This window comes from Colletotrichum higginsianum, chromosome 10 (genome assembly GCF_001672515.1).
Source record: "Colletotrichum higginsianum IMI 349063 chromosome 10, whole genome shotgun sequence".
Lineage (NCBI taxonomy): Eukaryota > Fungi > Ascomycota > Sordariomycetes > Glomerellales > Glomerellaceae > Colletotrichum > Colletotrichum higginsianum.
The window spans coordinates 2589799-2607686 of record NC_030962.1 but is presented as its reverse complement, the minus strand read 5'-3'; the positions used below and the strand labels follow the sequence as shown (position 1 = coordinate 2607686).

The window sequence follows — 17888 nt, the reverse complement described above, 5'->3', positions numbered from 1 at the left end:
GTTGCTTCAGACAGAGAAACACTGCTCAGGCCTTGTGATCGCGAACTAGAACTCTGGCCGGCTGAGGGAGTGCGGCTCTGCCGCCGAACAGGGCCTCGATCCTTACGCCCTTCTGGAGTGGTGCCATGATGCGGTGTTCTTGGAGATGAGTCCGAAGCAGCGATTTGGCAAGCTTGTTGGCGGGGTCGCCGTCGTTGCGTTGGCTTGCTGACATCGGCGTAGTTGCAAGGCGCCCGCAGGTTCAGACACTTGCCGCAGACAGGCCTGGTGCCGTCACATTTCACTTTCTTGGCGCGACATAGATCGCATGCCTGCTCGATTCCGTTAGTACACGTACATCAAGGAAGTTTCCACAAGTTTTGTGGACTTGCCTTTGCAAACCGTCGTCTCCTGTCCCCCGACGAAACCGTGTCCGACATGTGGGTGTGTGTTGTTTGTGTAAGGAATGGTTTTTGGCATGTTGAATCGAGGCGACTAGATCACCCTATTGAGCCCTGCCGCAGCCTTAGTCATCCAATGCTTTAGCGGTCTCAGTGGGGTGTGAGCCGAGCATCTAGGTACTTTACCTTAGGTACCTACCTACTGAACAGGTGCCCGTGCGACTTGCGATAAGCGACGATAAGATAGTGGGGAGGGGGAGTCACCCCCCCAACATCAGATCAAGAACAAGAACAACAACACCCAACAACCAACACTTTCTTATTATCACCGCGACATGAACAAATCGACGTGCACCCAGTTGACGAGACTGTCGGATGACGACGATATTGTCTCCTGGATCCGTCAGATTCCGCAACAACACTCACCATTCCGTGATTTAGGTACCATTGCTCAACTCATAAGTAGACGAGAAAACTCGGTTGGATAAATGCAGTAACCTATGATAGACGAGTTCTTTACAATACTAGCTCGGCGACGGCGTTCTCAATGTCGTCGCGGCGATAGCCTCCCAATGCCGCTAGTTCCTCAGCTTTAGGCTCGTACTCGATCACCTTGCTCCCCCCGTAGAGCGTTGCTCGAGGCAAGAGTGGGTGATCTTGATCCAGAGCCGAAAGCTTCTGGGGGTTCCCAACGGCTCTGAAGAACATTTCAAAGTACTCCGCATAAGTCATGGTCTTGTCGCCAAGCAGGATTGCCTTTCCCGACACAGCTTGGCTGTTTTCAAGGGCACCGGCAACGGCCTCCGAAAGCGACTGGGTGGAAATGAAGTTCATACCCCCCATCGGAGCGAATGCGGGGATGGGTAAGAGGCCCTTTGCATAGTCGATATAGGCGCGAAACAATGGGCTGTTCATGCCCGGAACCGTGCCGACGACGATGGGCGGGTCGAGACTGCAGGCATGGAAGTCGGGGCCGGCTAGCTCCGTGACTCCGTCCGCAGCCAACTTCCGTGAGCGGACATACGGACTCGAGGCGACTGACTCGGGGAGCAAATGCCAGTAGGCGCTCCCGACGTGCACAAACTTCTTGACGCCGGCTTGTTTTGCGCGCTTGGCGAAGGCCGGTACAGCCTCCCCGTTGGCGTGAAGGTAGTGATCATCTGCGCCTTTGCCCTCTGGCACGTGGCGAACGTCGCTGCCTGCCGCAAAAACGACTGCGTCGAAACGGGATAGCTGATCCGGGCTGAAGTCGTCTTGGTGCAAGTAGTTTCCGCGGAGAAAAGGGAGTTCGGCCAAGACGGGGACCTCGGCGGGTGGTTGCCGCCCAGCGATCGTTACATTGTGGCCTTTGGACTTTAGATGCACCGCCGCATGACCGCCGATGGCGCCGTTACCGCCGATGACGAGTATGTTCATTTTGGCCGATGACATGGTGAAGTAGAGATGTTGTAGTGAGTGTATCGTGAGCAGCCCAAGGTCTAACTAAGAGGTAGGGGAAAACGGACGCTATAAATGCGTAATGATTGTGTTGCGGGCCGACTGAATTTAAGGATCCTTTGCTTTCCCGAACTGTTCACTCCTTATATCCTTAGTTGGAGTGCATTTTGACTCCTTTACAATTAAAGAAAACTTCAGCACGCTGTGAAGTCCGAACATTAATAAGCTGTAAGCTTATTCCTAGCATAGATGAGAAGAAGGTCTCTCGAACACCGCGTGGGATGCGCGGGCTGCGCGGAATACGTGAAGTACAGGGGGAAGCAGCGTCCTGTAGAACGTGCTGAGCAGCTTTCGGAATTATGTTTCCGGCCGGTCTGTGCGTCAGTCCGTGTTGTTGTTGTTGTTATTGAGTTGGGGGGTGCTACGGAGACCCCTGGAACTGTTGCAGGCTTCATCCTGGGTAAGAGGCCCTCCAGAGGCGTTGAATTGAAGGATGCTACAGTGGTCCCTGGAAAACGGATTTATCAGAAAGACCAGCTCAGCCGGCCGCTCGGCGGAGGGGACTGCTGCGGGCTTCGTTCGTCCCGGGCATTCGGCCTTGTAGTGGCCCCACCCGGTGACTTATTTGGCAGCCGTGTCGGCGTCATTTGTTGCCCTGGATCCCCGCGTGGGCGGGGCACCCACCGCATCTCCTTGAGGCCGTCCCTGTTCTCGCAGTTTCTGACAACAGGTGGTTCGATAAAACTAAGCACAAGGACAATCTCCTGCAAGACTGGCAGGTGCAAGGCCAGCTTTTGCTAAATCCGGTGAGACACCCCAGCAATACGATCGCCGGGGCCTCGGCGGACACCGACACTGCCGCACTCAGAGTCCGTTCCCAAGGTGACGGACGCCGCGCGAGTCGTTGGTTTTAGTGAACAACGCTCGTTTAAACAGGGCACACCATTCAAAAAGTCTCCTATTTCAACGATTAGGGCACCTTCTCAATTTCATAGACCATTACCGTAATGTCCGGCCCACTCGAGCTCTACCTCGACGGCTGGAAACTGGAGCCATTGCCCAAGAGGGTGCGCCTGGAGTATGGGATAATCAGAGTGTATTCAACAAACCTGATCAGCACCAAGCCATTCCTCATCTTTTTGGTCGGCGTGTCGGTGTCTTTGGTACGCATGTTGAAAGTTTGGTACGCGAATAAGCAACAGGACTTTTTACCAAAGACACAAACACGGAGTCAATCAATCACAACCGTGTTGCCGGTCGTGAGCTCGGGCTTCACGATGTTATTGTCGAACGTGCAAAAAAAGTACCCAAGCGCTTGTTTTTTTCCGCCTTACACTCTTAGTGTCCCTTAAATACCTTCCACGTGTTCCTTCCACTATCCAACTCCCTTCTCTTCAACCTTCTGTTGTATCACGCTCCCTCTCGACGCAGAAAAGGAAATGGCCGTCGAGACTTCTCCCGCCATCTGCCGGGCGCAGCACGCCAATCTCGACGCAGACCATACCACTGCTGCCGCAATTGAGAAGCCCTTGACAGGCGACTGGTCCGGGGTCCAACGGTTTTCAATCAAGCTGCCGCACCATGAGGATCCAGTCGAGCGTACCGTCCTAGGCATTGTCGAGCTCTTCAAACGCATGAAGGGCCTCGAGAGCCTGTACCCCGATCCCATCAATGGAGCCATCTTTAACCAACTTTTCGACTTGGTTACAACCTCCAAGACCACTAAATCGCAAGATGAAAAGGCGAGCCGACGATCCCCATCCCCCTATCCATCCCAGAGGACCCCCCTTGCTGATCGTTGTTCCTGTAGGTTATGACCGACGCACGTTTGACTGCCGTCATCCCAGAGCTCCGTCGAATTTGGGGTGACGGCGAGTATCTCCTCGAGCTCGAGTTCGCGCGTAAAGTCATCAGCGGAGACTCGAGGGCAGAATCCCAGCAGCTGTTCGAGTCGTTTCCCTACTTGGAACAATACTATCAGTTGGCGCGCATGTGAGTAAAACACACACATACACCAGCTGTTTAACTCCTCAACTATCTTTATTTCCCTCTCTACTTTCCCTATCTGTTATCCTTAGAGGACTAATTGGTAAACACCACGCAGGGAAGCCAACACACTCGACACAGCCGTCGGTGAGACCCAGCTCTCACGCCCTCGCAAGATCGCCTTCCTCGGCTCGGGCCCGATGCCCTTCACAGCGCTCTGCATGCGGCCGAAGCTGGGCGACGACGTAGAAATCATCAATATTGACCGCAGCGAAGAAGCTATTCAGCATGGGACCCTGGTTGCCTGCCGCCTGGGCGACAACATGCGCTTCGTTAAGGCCGACGTCGCCTCGGTGCCTGACGACCTCCGGGACTGTGACGTGGTGCATTTTGCGGCCCTTGTTGGCGACGAGGAGCAGAAGCTCGACCTGCTGATCAGCGTCGCAAAGGCCATGAAAAAGGGCGCCCTCATCATGCTGCGGAGCACCGACAGCTTGAGGCAGTGCCTTTACCCTAAGATAGATACGGACAACTGGGATGTGCTAAGCGTCCTGACCCCTGTTGTTGCGACGAGGTACTTTGGGAAGTCGACAAGCTTGACTAGCATTGTTCTTAGTGTCGACTGAGGAAGGGAAGTGCTTTGTGTTGTCTTATCTAATGCAAGTGGAAAATAACGATAGGATGCTCTCAAGACCCACCCAGCGCTTTCTTTACCATACTGTTTCCAGCTTCTCCCGGCGTAGCTGGTGTTGATGTCCATAGCGGCCGTCGCGTCCGTTGCCCCAAATTTGACGGAGCTCCGGGATGACGGCAGTCACACGTGCTTCACACGTGCTGATGGGAGCCAGCAAGGCTGGTGCATCCCAACGGGCGTCCCATTCTCGAAGGGGTCTTTGCTTGCTCCCGGAGGAACAAATGAAAGACAAGTCCGAGCCGAATCCCGGGTCTGCTAGAGCATTTCGAGACCTGGGAAACGGGACGTATGGACACAAAGCGCCCACAAGCTCCCAACTGGTGTAGCTGGTTAGCTCCAGCGACTATGTCAGTTCGCGTTATCCGCCTGTTCCATAGCGTCCGTGGGGAGAGCGCCCAAAAAGCCGCCTAGAGCCAGATGCACATGCGACCTCAGCCTCTAGTCGAGTGAGTGTTAGCTCGGTTTCCCGGTCTACCGAGATGGATTTCTGCTGTGAGTCTGCGCTACGCAAAACTCGGCCGTTCTTCAGTTCTACCTTTTTCTGTTTGTTCTTTTCATTTCTAAATTCCTAACAGAAACGTCCAAGTGACGCAGGGAAACGAGTAGATCTTATATATTAGTCTTTTTTCACAACAAGGCTGGTGTACACCAACGATGTTGAAGGAGCTGATAACGGAATCCTGATCCAATCCATCCGCTCTTGTCGATGATCTGGCTGTCTTGACGATCAGATTATCCATTCTTTTCTGCTAGCCGGTAAGTATTCTTAAAAAGATGACTGGTTTGAAGTCTTGTGATTACATCTCAGTAAGGTACAGCAGTGTAGTTTTGTCTGACTCAACCAAGTGTGAACCGTATGGAGTACCCTCCACCTCTTCATGTCTGTGCTAGAACAGTTTTGTCAGACTTAAAGACCTCATTCTCCTGCAAGATCCGGCTCCAAGCTTGAGATGATACAGTCAAGCTTCACCAAAGTATTTATTCGCGGCGGGTAAACATCAAGAGAGAAGTTCGCCGTCTCGGCAAAATGAATACAGAAGATCCTTTCAGCTAGTGCGGGCTCCATGTCTCGCTGTTCGCTGTCTCCAATGTAAGCCATCTCGGCGGGCAAGATTCCGAGGTGTTGAAGGACCTTTGGAAACAACCCGTCAACTTTTGATAAACCAAAGGAATTCGTCGTTACCAAAGCATCGACTTGCTCGGCAATGCCCAGATGGCGTATCGTTCGTTCCTGCGCATCCTGAGGACCTTCTGTGATGATGACGATTTTCTTTCCCAGTCTCTTCAACGTTGCTAGAAGATTGATGGCTCCGCATTTGAGTTGAAGAGAATCCATCAGTGTTTTTTCATAAATTTCCAAAAGGCTTGTGAGAAACGTCGGAGTAGCTGTCTGAGAGATTCGTTCCAACAGAAGAGTAAACCTCTCTCTTCTGTACTCGAATGACGTCTTCCCATCCGAGAATGCATTTGACGTCTTGGTTCGAAGGATATAGGAGTACTCTTTCTTCAAGGCTTCCAAAGGTGTCCCATAGCTCTGCGATAGCACCTCTAGTGCTTTGTTTGTTGCCGTTGAAGATGCGAGGCGAAACTCATGAAGAGTGTCGTCAAGATCGAAACCGAACCATGTTTTCTCAGATAAGGTAGTCCGTAGTTGGTCTACCTTGTCTCGCCAATAGCCAAGATAAGAGCGGCACAGAGTGTATTCAATCTTTTCCTTCTCTTCCAGTGTCAGGAGACCATGGTATTCCACATCTTGTATGATTGATGAAGTCGCTTCGACTGTCGTGAAGATACCGGCTGGCTCTGTTTCGCAGTAGGCTTTCGTCTCCTTTTCGGACATGAGGAAGCTTGATCCGAAAGGTTTAGTGAATTGAAGCGATGCATCTGAGAATGGTATACCCCATCGGGAACAGACTCGTTGAAGCTCTTCCCGAGGGTCGTAGACGAGTTGCTCATACAGTAGACAGGATATGTTCCTCGAAGCCGACCGATCAATCATGCTGAAAACGTTGACATAGCAGTCAATAAAGCTCTGGACGTCTTTCCATCCTATTTTCTTCCAGCTGTCAAACACGCGCATGGGATCGCGTATAAGAAAGACCGGCCGTGCGAGATCAAATGCAGTAGCACTTGGGAGCAAGTCGTAGGAACACTCGCCCTTTCTTATATCGTGGCCGAGTTCTTCTCTGGAGATGAGAAACCGCTTTCCAGCATTGAGGGCCAATTGATATACATCATGCTGGGCAGGAGTCTGGAAGATTGCACGGTTGGGTGTATCTTGACCCTCTAGGCTTGCGTGGTCCATGAGCATCAACCGACTAGTGACACCACACTCAGGATTTTCAGCAAAGATTCTCATAAGGAGTGCGGACCCACTGCGTGGACAGGCAACAAACAATCGAACGCTAAGGTCTGGAGGCTTTTCAATATTGGTTGAGGGCATTGTGTTGGCTCAGTGGGTGATTTTTCAGGGGTAAGTAAGGATTGAGCCTAGCAAAACAAAAGTGAAATTTATTTGTCATTGCCGAGGAAAGGGGACTTGAGTTATACTTTGCATCTTCTCACCAATAATCTCCATGACTAGCAGGGAAAAGACGCAATGTTAGTCATGGCATGTGGCCGATGTCGCTGGATCCACCTACTGTAACCCAACTGCACTTTTTCCAACACACCTGATGTAATATTACTTAAACAGACCACGCCAAAGGGACATAGCTATGGTTTAAACTAAAGCGTCTCGACAATGTCACTTCTTGCAAGACCCATTTTCGCTGTTTGAATTCTGCTAGCTCTACGTCTTAGTAGAAGTTGGCTATGAGCGAGCAGACACACAAGTCTCGAGAGCCTTCTACCTGTAGCTGCACGCATGGCCAAGGCGGCTGATGGGATAAGAAGCCGTCGAGCGATGGTTTCGCTGGCGCTGCGCTGATGATACACTACTCCGCACTGAACAAGTCGTCCATCATAATTGACTCGTACTTCAAGTCAGTCAGCCTTGTCATCTTAGATGATGCGCAGTGTGTTGATCCAGATGTAGTCTATTCCAAGACCATGAGTGAGCGAAGTGCATCTTTGAACTTCCGGAGGAAACGATTGAAATTAAAGACGTTGTTGGAGGTAGGGATATTTTCTGTAATTGAAACAGGATCTTTGCTGCTTTTTCAGTCTGCCCCTCTCTTCAAAAGCCTGCGTTCACTCTTCGGCCTACTTGCGCCGAATACAGAGAGGCTTCCAGGCAATTCAAAATTTTCTCGTAAGCGTCTTCAGTACTTCAGTTGAAACGCAACTTTGAAGGTTCAAGAGTAAATCCAAAAAGTTAGTGTCTCCATTATGCATTTTCAATCACCCCAACGGAGGATGAATCTTTATTTGGGATCCCAGCTTCCAGCTGTAATGAATGCATTGATTCACATGGACTGTACTAATATAGCCAGAAATCCACATACTTAGACCAAACAAGAAGATGTAAAGGCAAACACTGGCTAAATTTCAAGGCACAAGAGCAAGAGTTCAAACCTCTGTATGTGACACAGCACTACTGGCAGCGAATGGGCTGTGCGGCTGCTTGACTGAAGGACATATCGGTGCGGAGTGGCTTTACGTGACGCTAGGCTAAAGTGCTGGCGTAGACTGCAAGCCTATACGACTGGTGCGTGTAGGGACGCGGGAAGCAAGCGAAGCAAAAGGCAAGTGTAATCAAGTATGTCTCTTCAACGTTGAACCTCTCATAGGAAGGTTCACTGTGTGTGAGGGCTACATGCTCTATGGATAAGATGAATGAATCTACACATGCTGACAGCGCTGACGCTTGTTGCTCACACCCAGGGCATGTGACAATATGGAACTCAAAGTATTGATCTAACTCCTAATCCACGACAAAACTTGAGCTTGATAGACAGACTCCTCTAGCAATCTTAGACGCCACGTCTGATGATAATAGGAGTAAGGAGATGGACCTAACAATTAAATTAGTGTTGATAACCAGACAGCCGAAGTGGAAGCTTACGATTGAGACTGAAGTACACGAGCCTAAGCGTTTACTTGGGGCAGGCTGTGCCAAGAGCACTACCCCAGGTGCAACAATCGCCACCACAGGTCTGCGAGTACGATTCGGGGCAGATGGTTCCTTGCGGAGCGCTGAGGAAACTGCCTTGCTTGACTCTGGTGTCGTTGGTTCGGTAGCAGCAATCCTCGATGGTCTTCTTGTTCCAGTTGCAATAAGCTGAAGCTTCACCGAGGAAGCTCAGAGCAACAATGGCGACCGAAATGATGGATTGAGAATGCATGTTAAGATTGGCAAGATCGGAGTTGTACCTGAAAAGGGCTCGAGTGAGTGGAAAAAAGAGTGAAGGATAAGTCGATAGTGGTTGCTGAAGGCTATGGCGGTAAAAGAGAATCCCATCAATGGGAAATCATGTGGTTTTATACTTTGAAGCAATAGGATATGTATGTCAATGTTCGTACATGATAGCAGTTGTCGAATTGAACCTGCGACCTTCGGAGGCAGGCCAAGGCGCAACTGGCCCACCGGCCGGACAGGCAAAGTGGGTAAACAGGCGCTTGTCTTCGAGGGCAGCTAGTAGGCCCACCTGCGAATAACCGGAACAACAGCAATACCGCCAATGATGTCTCAGATTGACAAGGGTAGAAGTCATGGTTAGATTGTGCGTATATTGAGTGCGTTGCTTGCGTTACTATTGAACTGCGAGTTGGCCAAGGGCTTCCGCCCGACTAGGTGTTCAACCGCCACTTCTCTAGGCACCCAACCCCCTGGGGCCACCACCAAGCCCACTGCTCGGGACGAAGCCCGCGGTAGAAACCCCTCGTTGCCGCCAAGCGGCCGGCCAAGCCAGCCGGTAGGGCCTGTCTCCGAGGGACTCCAAAGTTTCCCTCGTGTGCGTTATTGCCTCCAACTCGCTGACGACTCAGCCCGTTAGCTGGGAGGGCCACTAAGGTCAAGCGTTATTGCCTCTAATTCAACAAGTAACATTGCGAAATGGAGCACTACGCGCAGTGCCCTTCGTAACCGTTCTTAGGAGTAAGATGTTCTAGACATGTAAACTTTTACTTTTGAGTGGGCTAGATCTATTTTAAGATATGCTTCTAGCATTGCCTGAGGACCGTCCCGCAATGGGTCTCTTGTGAACGCTTACTAGCTACGTTGATTAAGGTTTGTGTTCCACAATAATCAGCTGATAGAAGTAATCTGGGACAACACGCGACTTGTGACTACTGCTTTTAATACTTATAAACTTCGTGAGATAAAGTTATTGCTCCACATAAATCAGGTCATAGGAATAAGTTCGGACTTCAGGCAACTTTTGCCAAGCTTAATTCCTTAGTCACGTTCCACATCTAGTGTTCCTCCCTACTGCCAAGGTTTCATACAACTTGCTATTCGTGCAGGGTACTAGGCTAAAATTCTATGCCCCTAGTTAGGTACTGTCTCAACGGCGACTCGAGGCTGGAGCGGTTCAATCTCACCACCATCACTCCTTTCCTGCCCTCTCCACCGTACGCATACACGAGGCCCACCACCTTCCTCAGTGCTATTCTGCGTATCCTCTCAGACAAGTCCTTCTTCGCTCCCGGAAGGGCCACTGTCATAAAGCCGCACAAAGTCAGCGTCACCTGGAACATCCATCTCAAGCTACTTCCCTTCTACACCGGCAACGAAACGATTTCGGCAGGAAACGGGACGGATCTTTCCTCAAGTCCTTGCTCGATATTGCCAACATCAACACCGACTGGATTGCCTGGTTGACCCTTCTTGTCGACAGAGCCTCTGTTCGCCGGCGATGGAATACAACAAAGCTAATCGTGTTCAGCTGATGGGTGTCAGAAGAAAGTGATTTGCATTTAATATTTTCTAAAACGAACTGGCGACGAGATCGATGTCTACGACCAAGAAGAAGAAGAGCCCAGGATAGTTGAACTGTCAACCTGCACAAGCGCTTCAAACAACGCATAAGTAGGCCGGAACCTCGATGAGAACAAGGCAGCAAGGCTGTAGCACGCCTGTTGCAATGGGATTCCGGCCGTTGACCAAGAAAAGCAATTGCCACTACTGTCTCTTGTGTCTGGCCTGTTCCAAAAAAAAAAAAAAACCATCCTATCCCCTCAAACTAACTACTTCGCCGATCAACTGGACGATTCGGAGTCCAAGCCTGACGGCATTGCTGGAAAGACCTCCCTCCCACAGTCCTCTTCCCTTGACACATGTGAGTCTTGGCGACGAGGACAACCACAACACCTCACCGAAGTTGACGTTTCCCACAGGAGATCAATGCACGTTCCTGCATCGTCCGAGATGAACGCCGCACAGCCTGCACTGAAGAGATCGCGGCTCAAACCACCACCACCCCTCATGACGAATGAAGAAACAAGGACCATTCTGCTGCGAAATACCAGGGGACGGGGAGAGCTGCAGAACTCGGCTCTCGATAGCATGTGTTAGCTCAAGTTCCCCAAGATCTGCCTCGTCGACTTGATCGAGGTGGAGAGGATGACACAGGAAGATTACGCCCCCCGCGTGGCGATTCACCTCTCCATACTTGGGAGCAAGACCGTCTTTCTGCGACAACCATTTGGTGCTATGCGTCGTGGAACACTGCAGATGTGTCGCTGCCCTGATCAAGCTGAGTGATGCCCTATACTTGGCTGGATCTACAAAGTCGGCTCGGCGGCTGGGTGATGTCTTCATCGAATACTTCCTTCCCAAGACGCCACGCTCCTTTCGTTTGGTCATTCTCTGTCTAAGCAACCGCTAGACCGATACCAGCGACTGCGGTATCTATGTGTTGGCTTTAGGGGTTTTCAGAGCCACCCTCTGCGACCTTTTTAGATGAGCTGCACGAGGGTTGTGGCACTGCATACTACCTAAGTTAGTCACTTGATTACCTTTGAGCAACTGTGAGGGATTAACAAATGCTTGCTCTTGATTCCCCCCCAGCCACTACCAGAATTCTGGTGTCTGGGGCGACCCCTGCTACGGACACTAGCTTGAGTCAGTTGGACCAGCTTACCCTTGCAACTGGCTAAGGCAACGGCCTATGAGACGACACATGATCTCGTTGGCTTTGTGAAAGGGCCTTCCGTCGCCAAGTTGACCGGTCAACATGTCAACGTGGAGAAAACAAGTGCGTACGTACGTAGAGGTTGCGCTTGAACGACTCAGAGAGTTGAACAGAAAACGGTGCACCGACTGCACGAGGTGTGGTCTAGAAGTTTTGTAAATGTCACTGACTTAGACCCGTTTGTGAATGGAATCGCGGGCGAGAGTATTGTGTCGGTTGCTTAGAGTTGGTATATTTTCGTACTTGGGCTGTTTCGGTATGGCTATTGTCCCTCAGGTAAACGCGGGATTCAGGAGGGGTCCTCGTTTTGTCTCGACGGGACAACGTTTTGGTCTTTGAAATAGGGAACCAACAGAGTTCGCCTTGCAAATTATCGCTGGATCACTATAGATCCAAAGGCTTTTGATCTGATTCTTACTTTCCGCAGTTTCGTCCTTTTATCGTTGTATTGAGGGCGTTTTGGTGTTTCTGGTGCGCCAAGACTTATAACTAAGGCGGTCAGTAGTGGGTTTATGGGGGAGAGTGCGAGCGTGGTAGGTGCTGATAAACGCATGTGTGTGAGTACGTGTGGGAGCGAACCTGATAATTGAGATGATTGTTGGTTGATGCCTCGCAACGGTGCGGAGGGTTAATCTCAACCGTCTACACTAAATATGTCTCCTTCATGTTTTACTTGAAGAAGCACGGTAGGGTGTTACAGCTGGATGTGCTTGAGGACAATTATCTCTGGTCATTGACATACCCAGGTGAGTCGCTGAGCGCGCTGGACCGGGCCCCTGGGACCTTATTGGCTTTGACTCGATGCCCGCTGCCCCAGTGTCCTCGACCTCCAGGAGTTCGACAGGACGCGGCCCGATGGGTCAAAGACGACTGGCCACTTTAGTGAGAGGCTGTTAGGGAAAAGCAAGAACCTTTGCCTGGTAGTAGCTTTCATCCAAGCTGAAACACAAGATCATGAACCAGTCCCCCTTCTGAGCTCTTGTATTTCTTCTCTGTCTTTACCCTTATTGCTGTCCATTTTAGGCTTATCGTTTTTAGGGATCACTGAGACAAGTGTGCCAAACAGATCGGGTCCTCCAACATCCTCATTGAATTCACTGCCTCCGGGACTTCTAAGCAGAAGTCCCCAGGTCATCATTACCAGACAAAGAACACCACAAAACTGCATCTTTCACTGGATCTATTTACCTCAAAATTCTATTTGACCACTAACTCAATGGCAATCATACCTTAGGTGTGGAAAAGAATCGAAATTACTTGCTGTATTGTGAACGACAGAAGTCAGTGTACGATTCCCTGCTAGACAAATCTCCTTCCACTAGCTGCGTTCTGCCTGCCAGGCTCCATAAACAGGCCCACCAATCGCACATTATAGAGCGTCGTTTCCATGCACCAAGATGTCCCATTTGTATGACTTATCTGGACTAAAAGCTAGTATATGTACCCTTAATTTGGATGGACTAGATACATCCTAGGCAGGTTTTCTATTACAGTAATTACCCCAATCGTCAAACGAAACAGCACCTCGAAAAGGCAAGTCTTGTGCATTTGCATAAAAATGTGCAGAAGTTTTCAGAATATTGTGATGAACCATCCAGGTCGGTATTAGCATTTGAATAGTGCCTTTGGGGAAGCCTTTGGTTTCGGACATTCGTATGGCTGAATCGGCGGATTCCCCGTCCTTCAAACGAGCCTGTACGTAGGCTTCGATGTTGGTCTCAGGTTTATCCCACATGAACTTACTGATCCAGACTTTTGGCGTCCTAGCGAGTGGACCCATCTCAGCCTGGACGTAACACCACCTATACAACATATCAGCACACTCGATAGACCCCCACTCTACTTGTTCCACGCATGATTTCTTTGCACTACATACCAGTGGCCTGGCAGAGCATCGTAGCCGTCTCGTTTCATGGAGAGGTAAACACCATTACCAATCTGGGCTTTACCATTGCTGTTTTCATTGTCGTCAAATGTAGTGTCACGGAAGATGTTCCCATGATGGTTGATTATTGCGGCCTCATCCTATTAAGTAATTAATCAGGTTAATAGTTCGCAATCCGGGTTTTTTGCCTACTAACCTCATGTACTCTTCAGTAGCCAATGAGTATTTTGGCACCTAGTGTGAGATAAGCGAGGCCAATAAGAAGCACTAGGTGCTTTATGTTGATTAAAAGCATGCCTAGCTGCAGCAGTCGGGAAATAATCTTAACGCAAGTAGTGGAATAGATAGCGAGACTTGGGATCAGTAATCGTAAAGAAGGGTGCGCGGTATTTGTAGTTTTGCTACCTTAAGAGCAATTAGATCTGCAGTACATACCTACACCGCAGTGCAGTTTATTCATGATTCCTGCGTCAATCTATCCCGAAGACGCACCTCAGCTTACAAGAAGTTCAAAGTTTGATAAGCCAATTTATTAGAACAAAGTGAAAAAGAATTTAATGAAAGGGATAATTCAAAATTAAAGCTACTCTTTTGCGGAGCTAAACTAATTTTCAGGGATGTAAGAGATCCTGACTTCAGACTGCCGTCTGTTCCGGAGGCTGTGAATGGGTTGATTCAATTGGTTAGGCTGCAAGACATCACTTCTCCATGAGCGTCAGGTGCAATCGGCCAAGAACAGTAATCCCGACAAAAAAGCTAGTTCAACCGAAGCCGGAACGTTCCGGAAAGATAGGCCGGAGTAATCCAGATGATTTGTTTATTTCCTTCAGGCGACGTCGACCTTTGCAAAGAGCAACGGCATTGTCGTCCTGAAAGCGAAGGCGAGCGAAGCGAGGTACGCCCCGAAATGTTTCCCCAAGCCCTAAAGAACTCGATCCTGGAAATTGAGTCATTCTGACTTGGGCAAAGATTGGGAGGCAGGATCTTAGCTCCTTTTTTCACAACGAACTTCACGAGTTAAGCGTGACTATAAAGCTGCGTATGATTGCCGTCTATGCGTTGCACGATAGTTTACCTTTTGAGACTCCAAACTCTTTGACTGCCAAGGCTGAAAGTTTGGTTTTGAACGCGACTAAAGGCGCGAGTTGGTATCTTATCGACAATATCGTATCTATAGCTTGTCAGCTCTCGTTGCAGGGCTGCTGCCAACATCTATAAGTGCGATGGTTAGCTGTGAGCTGAGGCAGCTTGGTGCATCCCAACATGCGATCGAGACAGGTCGGACCCCGCAAGCCTGGAACTTGAAATTGGCTTTCAGAAGCCCCCTCCTGTTCTGTCGTGGCTCTGAATAGCAGTGCTTCCTAAGGTTGGAGCGCACCAAGACGCTCCAATAAACACAATTAAATTCTAACGATTCGACTAACACTTAGATTGTCAGAAGTTGACTAAGAAGAACTTGAGTTCCTATTGTTGAAGGTTGCGCCTCGGCACCATTTTCAACAGGCTTGGTTGACAGGTATTTTGTTGGAATGCCGATCGGATTATTGACGGGAAAGTGGGGACGCCGGCATGTCTGGGCCAATCAGGTCACCCGGATCCATCTCCGTCAGGGTAGGTCCGTCGATTGCTGCCCTTCACGTTAGATACTCTCTTCTACACACCTGCGAATCCACGAATACCCTCATCTATTGAGACCGTTTGTTATCACTTGAGTGACCTGTGAAACCGAAACTTTCACTAAGGGTTTTTTTTTTTTTTTTTTTTTTGGTTTTTAAGGGAAGAAAAGCAATGCCTGAATGCCCGGTTAGCCTGCGCTGCTGATTGTCTTCAAAGTAGACGGGCAGCTCCGATGCCAGGCTGTGATGCTGGTCGGTAACGCCGGGCTGGCAGGGATCCAGTTCATGCGAATTTGTGGATCCTGTATCATGCGCCCATTTGGCCGGCCATACTGGGCTGCTGGATGCTAGTGATGCTTGCCATAGCAATCGGTCTTGCCCGTTCGAAGCGACGAATTCGTCTTCTGAACTTCTCCAAGTCGACTTTATGCTTTTTACGCCTGCAGATGTCGGGGCCCATAAAGGTCAAGCGTTGCATTTCAACGAAAGCAAGCATCTGGAAGTGTTTAATTTTTAGAGCTGAAGCAGATTGGTTTAGGGGTACATGTGTTCCCGTTTGTCGGTCCTGCTGAATAGTAGCATCGTATTGCCAGGGAATCTCTGCTGCAACCTACTTGTCTTTGAATCGACTAATACTCAGCTCAAATAGCAACAGTAAGTAGACACTCCTTGTGTTCAAAGACACATAGATTGTAAGCAGCTGGTCTGAAAGTACGATCTTCTATTGTAGTCAACAGCCTGGCGTACCACGCTCTTGGGGCCTGGTTTAGCCTGTATGACGCCTATTTCAGGCGCATCGTCTTTCCACGCGGGACATCAACCCCTTAAATTACCTCAATCCAGTCCTCGAATTTAATTGCTCCATGACAAAAGTCTATCTTAACATCCATACAGGGTGCCTCGCCATGCTCGGGGCCCCGGCTACACCTCCGTCTCCGGTCTGCAGCCTTGGTGGGGCCGGTTCCAAAGCTCCACCTCTGAGCTCGGCCTTTCTCATTCCTCGCCTAATAGCGAACTATCTACAGTTACCTCCGTCTCCGGGTCCAACCTAGCTGACAGAAACGAACCGCAAGATAATCCAATATAGCACCTTCTCCAGCTGCAAGGGTGGCTTCAGTCCACCGACCTTTCCATTTATTTCGCACCCTTGCCACCGTTTCCAATCTTTCCCTATTCCATCAAGCCAGACTCGAAAAAAGACCGACGACCGCGATGCCTGCTCGACGGGCTGCGTTGTCTATTCCTTCGTCGATGTTCTCGCTTCATTTTATCCTCCAAGTCTTTGTCCAAGCATTGGTCCCTTTGTATTCAAGCATCATCAACACCCTCAGCTCAGCTTACGACCTCCAATACACATCGCCAAAAAGAAATTGTCCAAAACTATGTTCTTTACCGTTTGCGTTGCAGTACCTAGGTCCTACTTGACTTTGCAGCAATTACAGCACTCCACCGAATCCAGACGTGTGGCCTGCAGATAGGTGTGAGTGTGAGGGGCAGATCGTACTTTTCCTCTTCCAGGTGTGAACGAGTAGTCAGTGGTAGGTAATATTTAGCGGGCACTCTGGAATAGAGGTGGCAGATCGTACTTCCTATCCTCCCTACGAAGTACTGTCTAGTGGGTCTCCTTAGGGCGATTTGGCCTGGCGCCTTGCATCCCAGTCAGTGAGCATACATCATTGCTTTCCCACTTCCCTTTGCCGCACTCTGTCTTGTACCTACATTTCATCATCTTTTTTGTCCACCGTCGCGTGACCTGAGAAATCAGACCCGGTTGGTGCATTGCAGTTGCAATCGCAGTGCCTAGAGGCGAAGTACAGCACATAAGCAGGAAGTATGTTTGGTAGGAAGTAAGTACTCAATATAGTCACCAACACCAGAACCAACAAATAGGGATAAGTGTGCTTGTACTGGCTACGAGCTGAGCCGGGTCAGTAGGATCATGAAGCGATTTGGTGTGAGGCTACCACGTTGTAAATAAGGATAGAGGATTGTGTCACCCGAGATACTTCGAGCGTGCATTACTGTTCCGTAATCTCTCTCTTACGCGATGGACGAATGACTGACAGAACGAGAAGTCGATCTGGGCATATCGTAAACAACGAAGCAACCTTTTAACAGCGTTAATCACCTGGCAGAACTCCAGAAGCATTAGCATCATTACCTTCGTTCTCCTTAGCAGACAGCGTACAAGTGAACATTGACAGCTTTGTCTTTTTAAAAAGGTTTTACCACTTCTAGACAACCTCTAAACAATAAGGTTAGACAGTACAAAGCTCATCCGTAAGTAACATTCATCAGACAAATGACAGAATCCCAACCGTTAGATGTAACACAAGCGCCCAGGTGGCTTTTATGGAAAAAGTATTCTAAAACGTCGTCATTGGCGTTTATAAGACGATGAGTCTACGGGAGAGGCATGATAGGCCTTGAAAAAAGAACAGCTGGCGCAGAAATTGCCTATTGATGACGCTGAGGCCAAGAATCTCATTGTGGGCCTCGAGGGGCAGGCGGGCGGCCACGTGGGCAAAGATGCAGTACGAGGACGAGCTCCCAAGCGGGCAGGGACCGCTGGCTGACTGCTACGTATGGCGGCCAAGCAGAGGCCGGTGGGCTAATTCAAGAAGTAGATGACGGCCTCTGGCTAAGTAAACGATGTTGAATGCATGCCATACACGCAGAAGTTTGTACTGAACGGAGGTATCTATAAGGAGGACGCCACAGAGCCGGAACCATCTGGAACGACGAAGAGGTATTGTATTGCACGCCCCCTCGCCGTCTCGCCCTGGATTAAGGAGTCCCCCTTACACACTTGCC

The 17888-nt window shown here is 49.8% G+C and overlaps 5 protein-coding genes across 5 annotated transcripts; 1 reads left to right on the top strand and 4 right to left on the bottom strand.

The window, feature by feature from the left end:
• Window positions 1-25: 25 nt before the first annotated feature.
• CH63R_14240 (Fungal specific transcription factor) lies at window positions 26-214 on the bottom strand (the record flags this gene model as incomplete). The annotated part of the gene is made up of 1 exon (XM_018309214.1): window positions 26-214. The coding sequence occupies one exon, from the start codon at window positions 212-214 to the stop codon at window positions 26-28; it is 189 nt and encodes a 62-aa protein (XP_018151532.1).
• Window positions 215-896: 682 nt separating this feature from the next.
• On the bottom strand, window positions 897-1811 carry CH63R_14239 (Nad-dependent epimerase dehydratase; the record flags this gene model as incomplete). Its single annotated transcript, XM_018309213.1, has 1 exon — window positions 897-1811. The coding sequence occupies one exon, from the start codon at window positions 1809-1811 to the stop codon at window positions 897-899; it is 915 nt and encodes a 304-aa protein (XP_018151531.1).
• Window positions 1812-3256: 1445 nt separating this feature from the next.
• Window positions 3257-4429, top strand: CH63R_14238 (Nicotianamine synthase; the record flags this gene model as incomplete). The annotated part of the gene is made up of 3 exons (XM_018309212.1): window positions 3257-3520; window positions 3628-3809; window positions 3922-4429. The coding sequence occupies 3 exons, from the start codon at window positions 3257-3259 to the stop codon at window positions 4427-4429; spliced, it is 954 nt and encodes a 317-aa protein (XP_018151530.1).
• A 984-nt stretch (window positions 4430-5413) lies between these two features.
• Window positions 5414-6940, bottom strand: CH63R_14237 (Had-superfamily subfamily variant 1; the record flags this gene model as incomplete). Its single annotated transcript, XM_018309211.1, has 1 exon — window positions 5414-6940. One exon carries the CDS (start codon window positions 6938-6940, stop codon window positions 5414-5416), a length of 1527 nt encoding a protein of 508 aa, XP_018151529.1.
• A 1594-nt stretch (window positions 6941-8534) lies between these two features.
• CH63R_14236 (uncharacterized protein) lies at window positions 8535-8783 on the bottom strand (the record flags this gene model as incomplete). Its single annotated transcript, XM_018309210.1, has 1 exon — window positions 8535-8783. The coding sequence occupies one exon, from the start codon at window positions 8781-8783 to the stop codon at window positions 8535-8537; it is 249 nt and encodes an 82-aa protein (XP_018151528.1).
• Between the last annotated feature and the right edge of the window lie 9105 nt (window positions 8784-17888).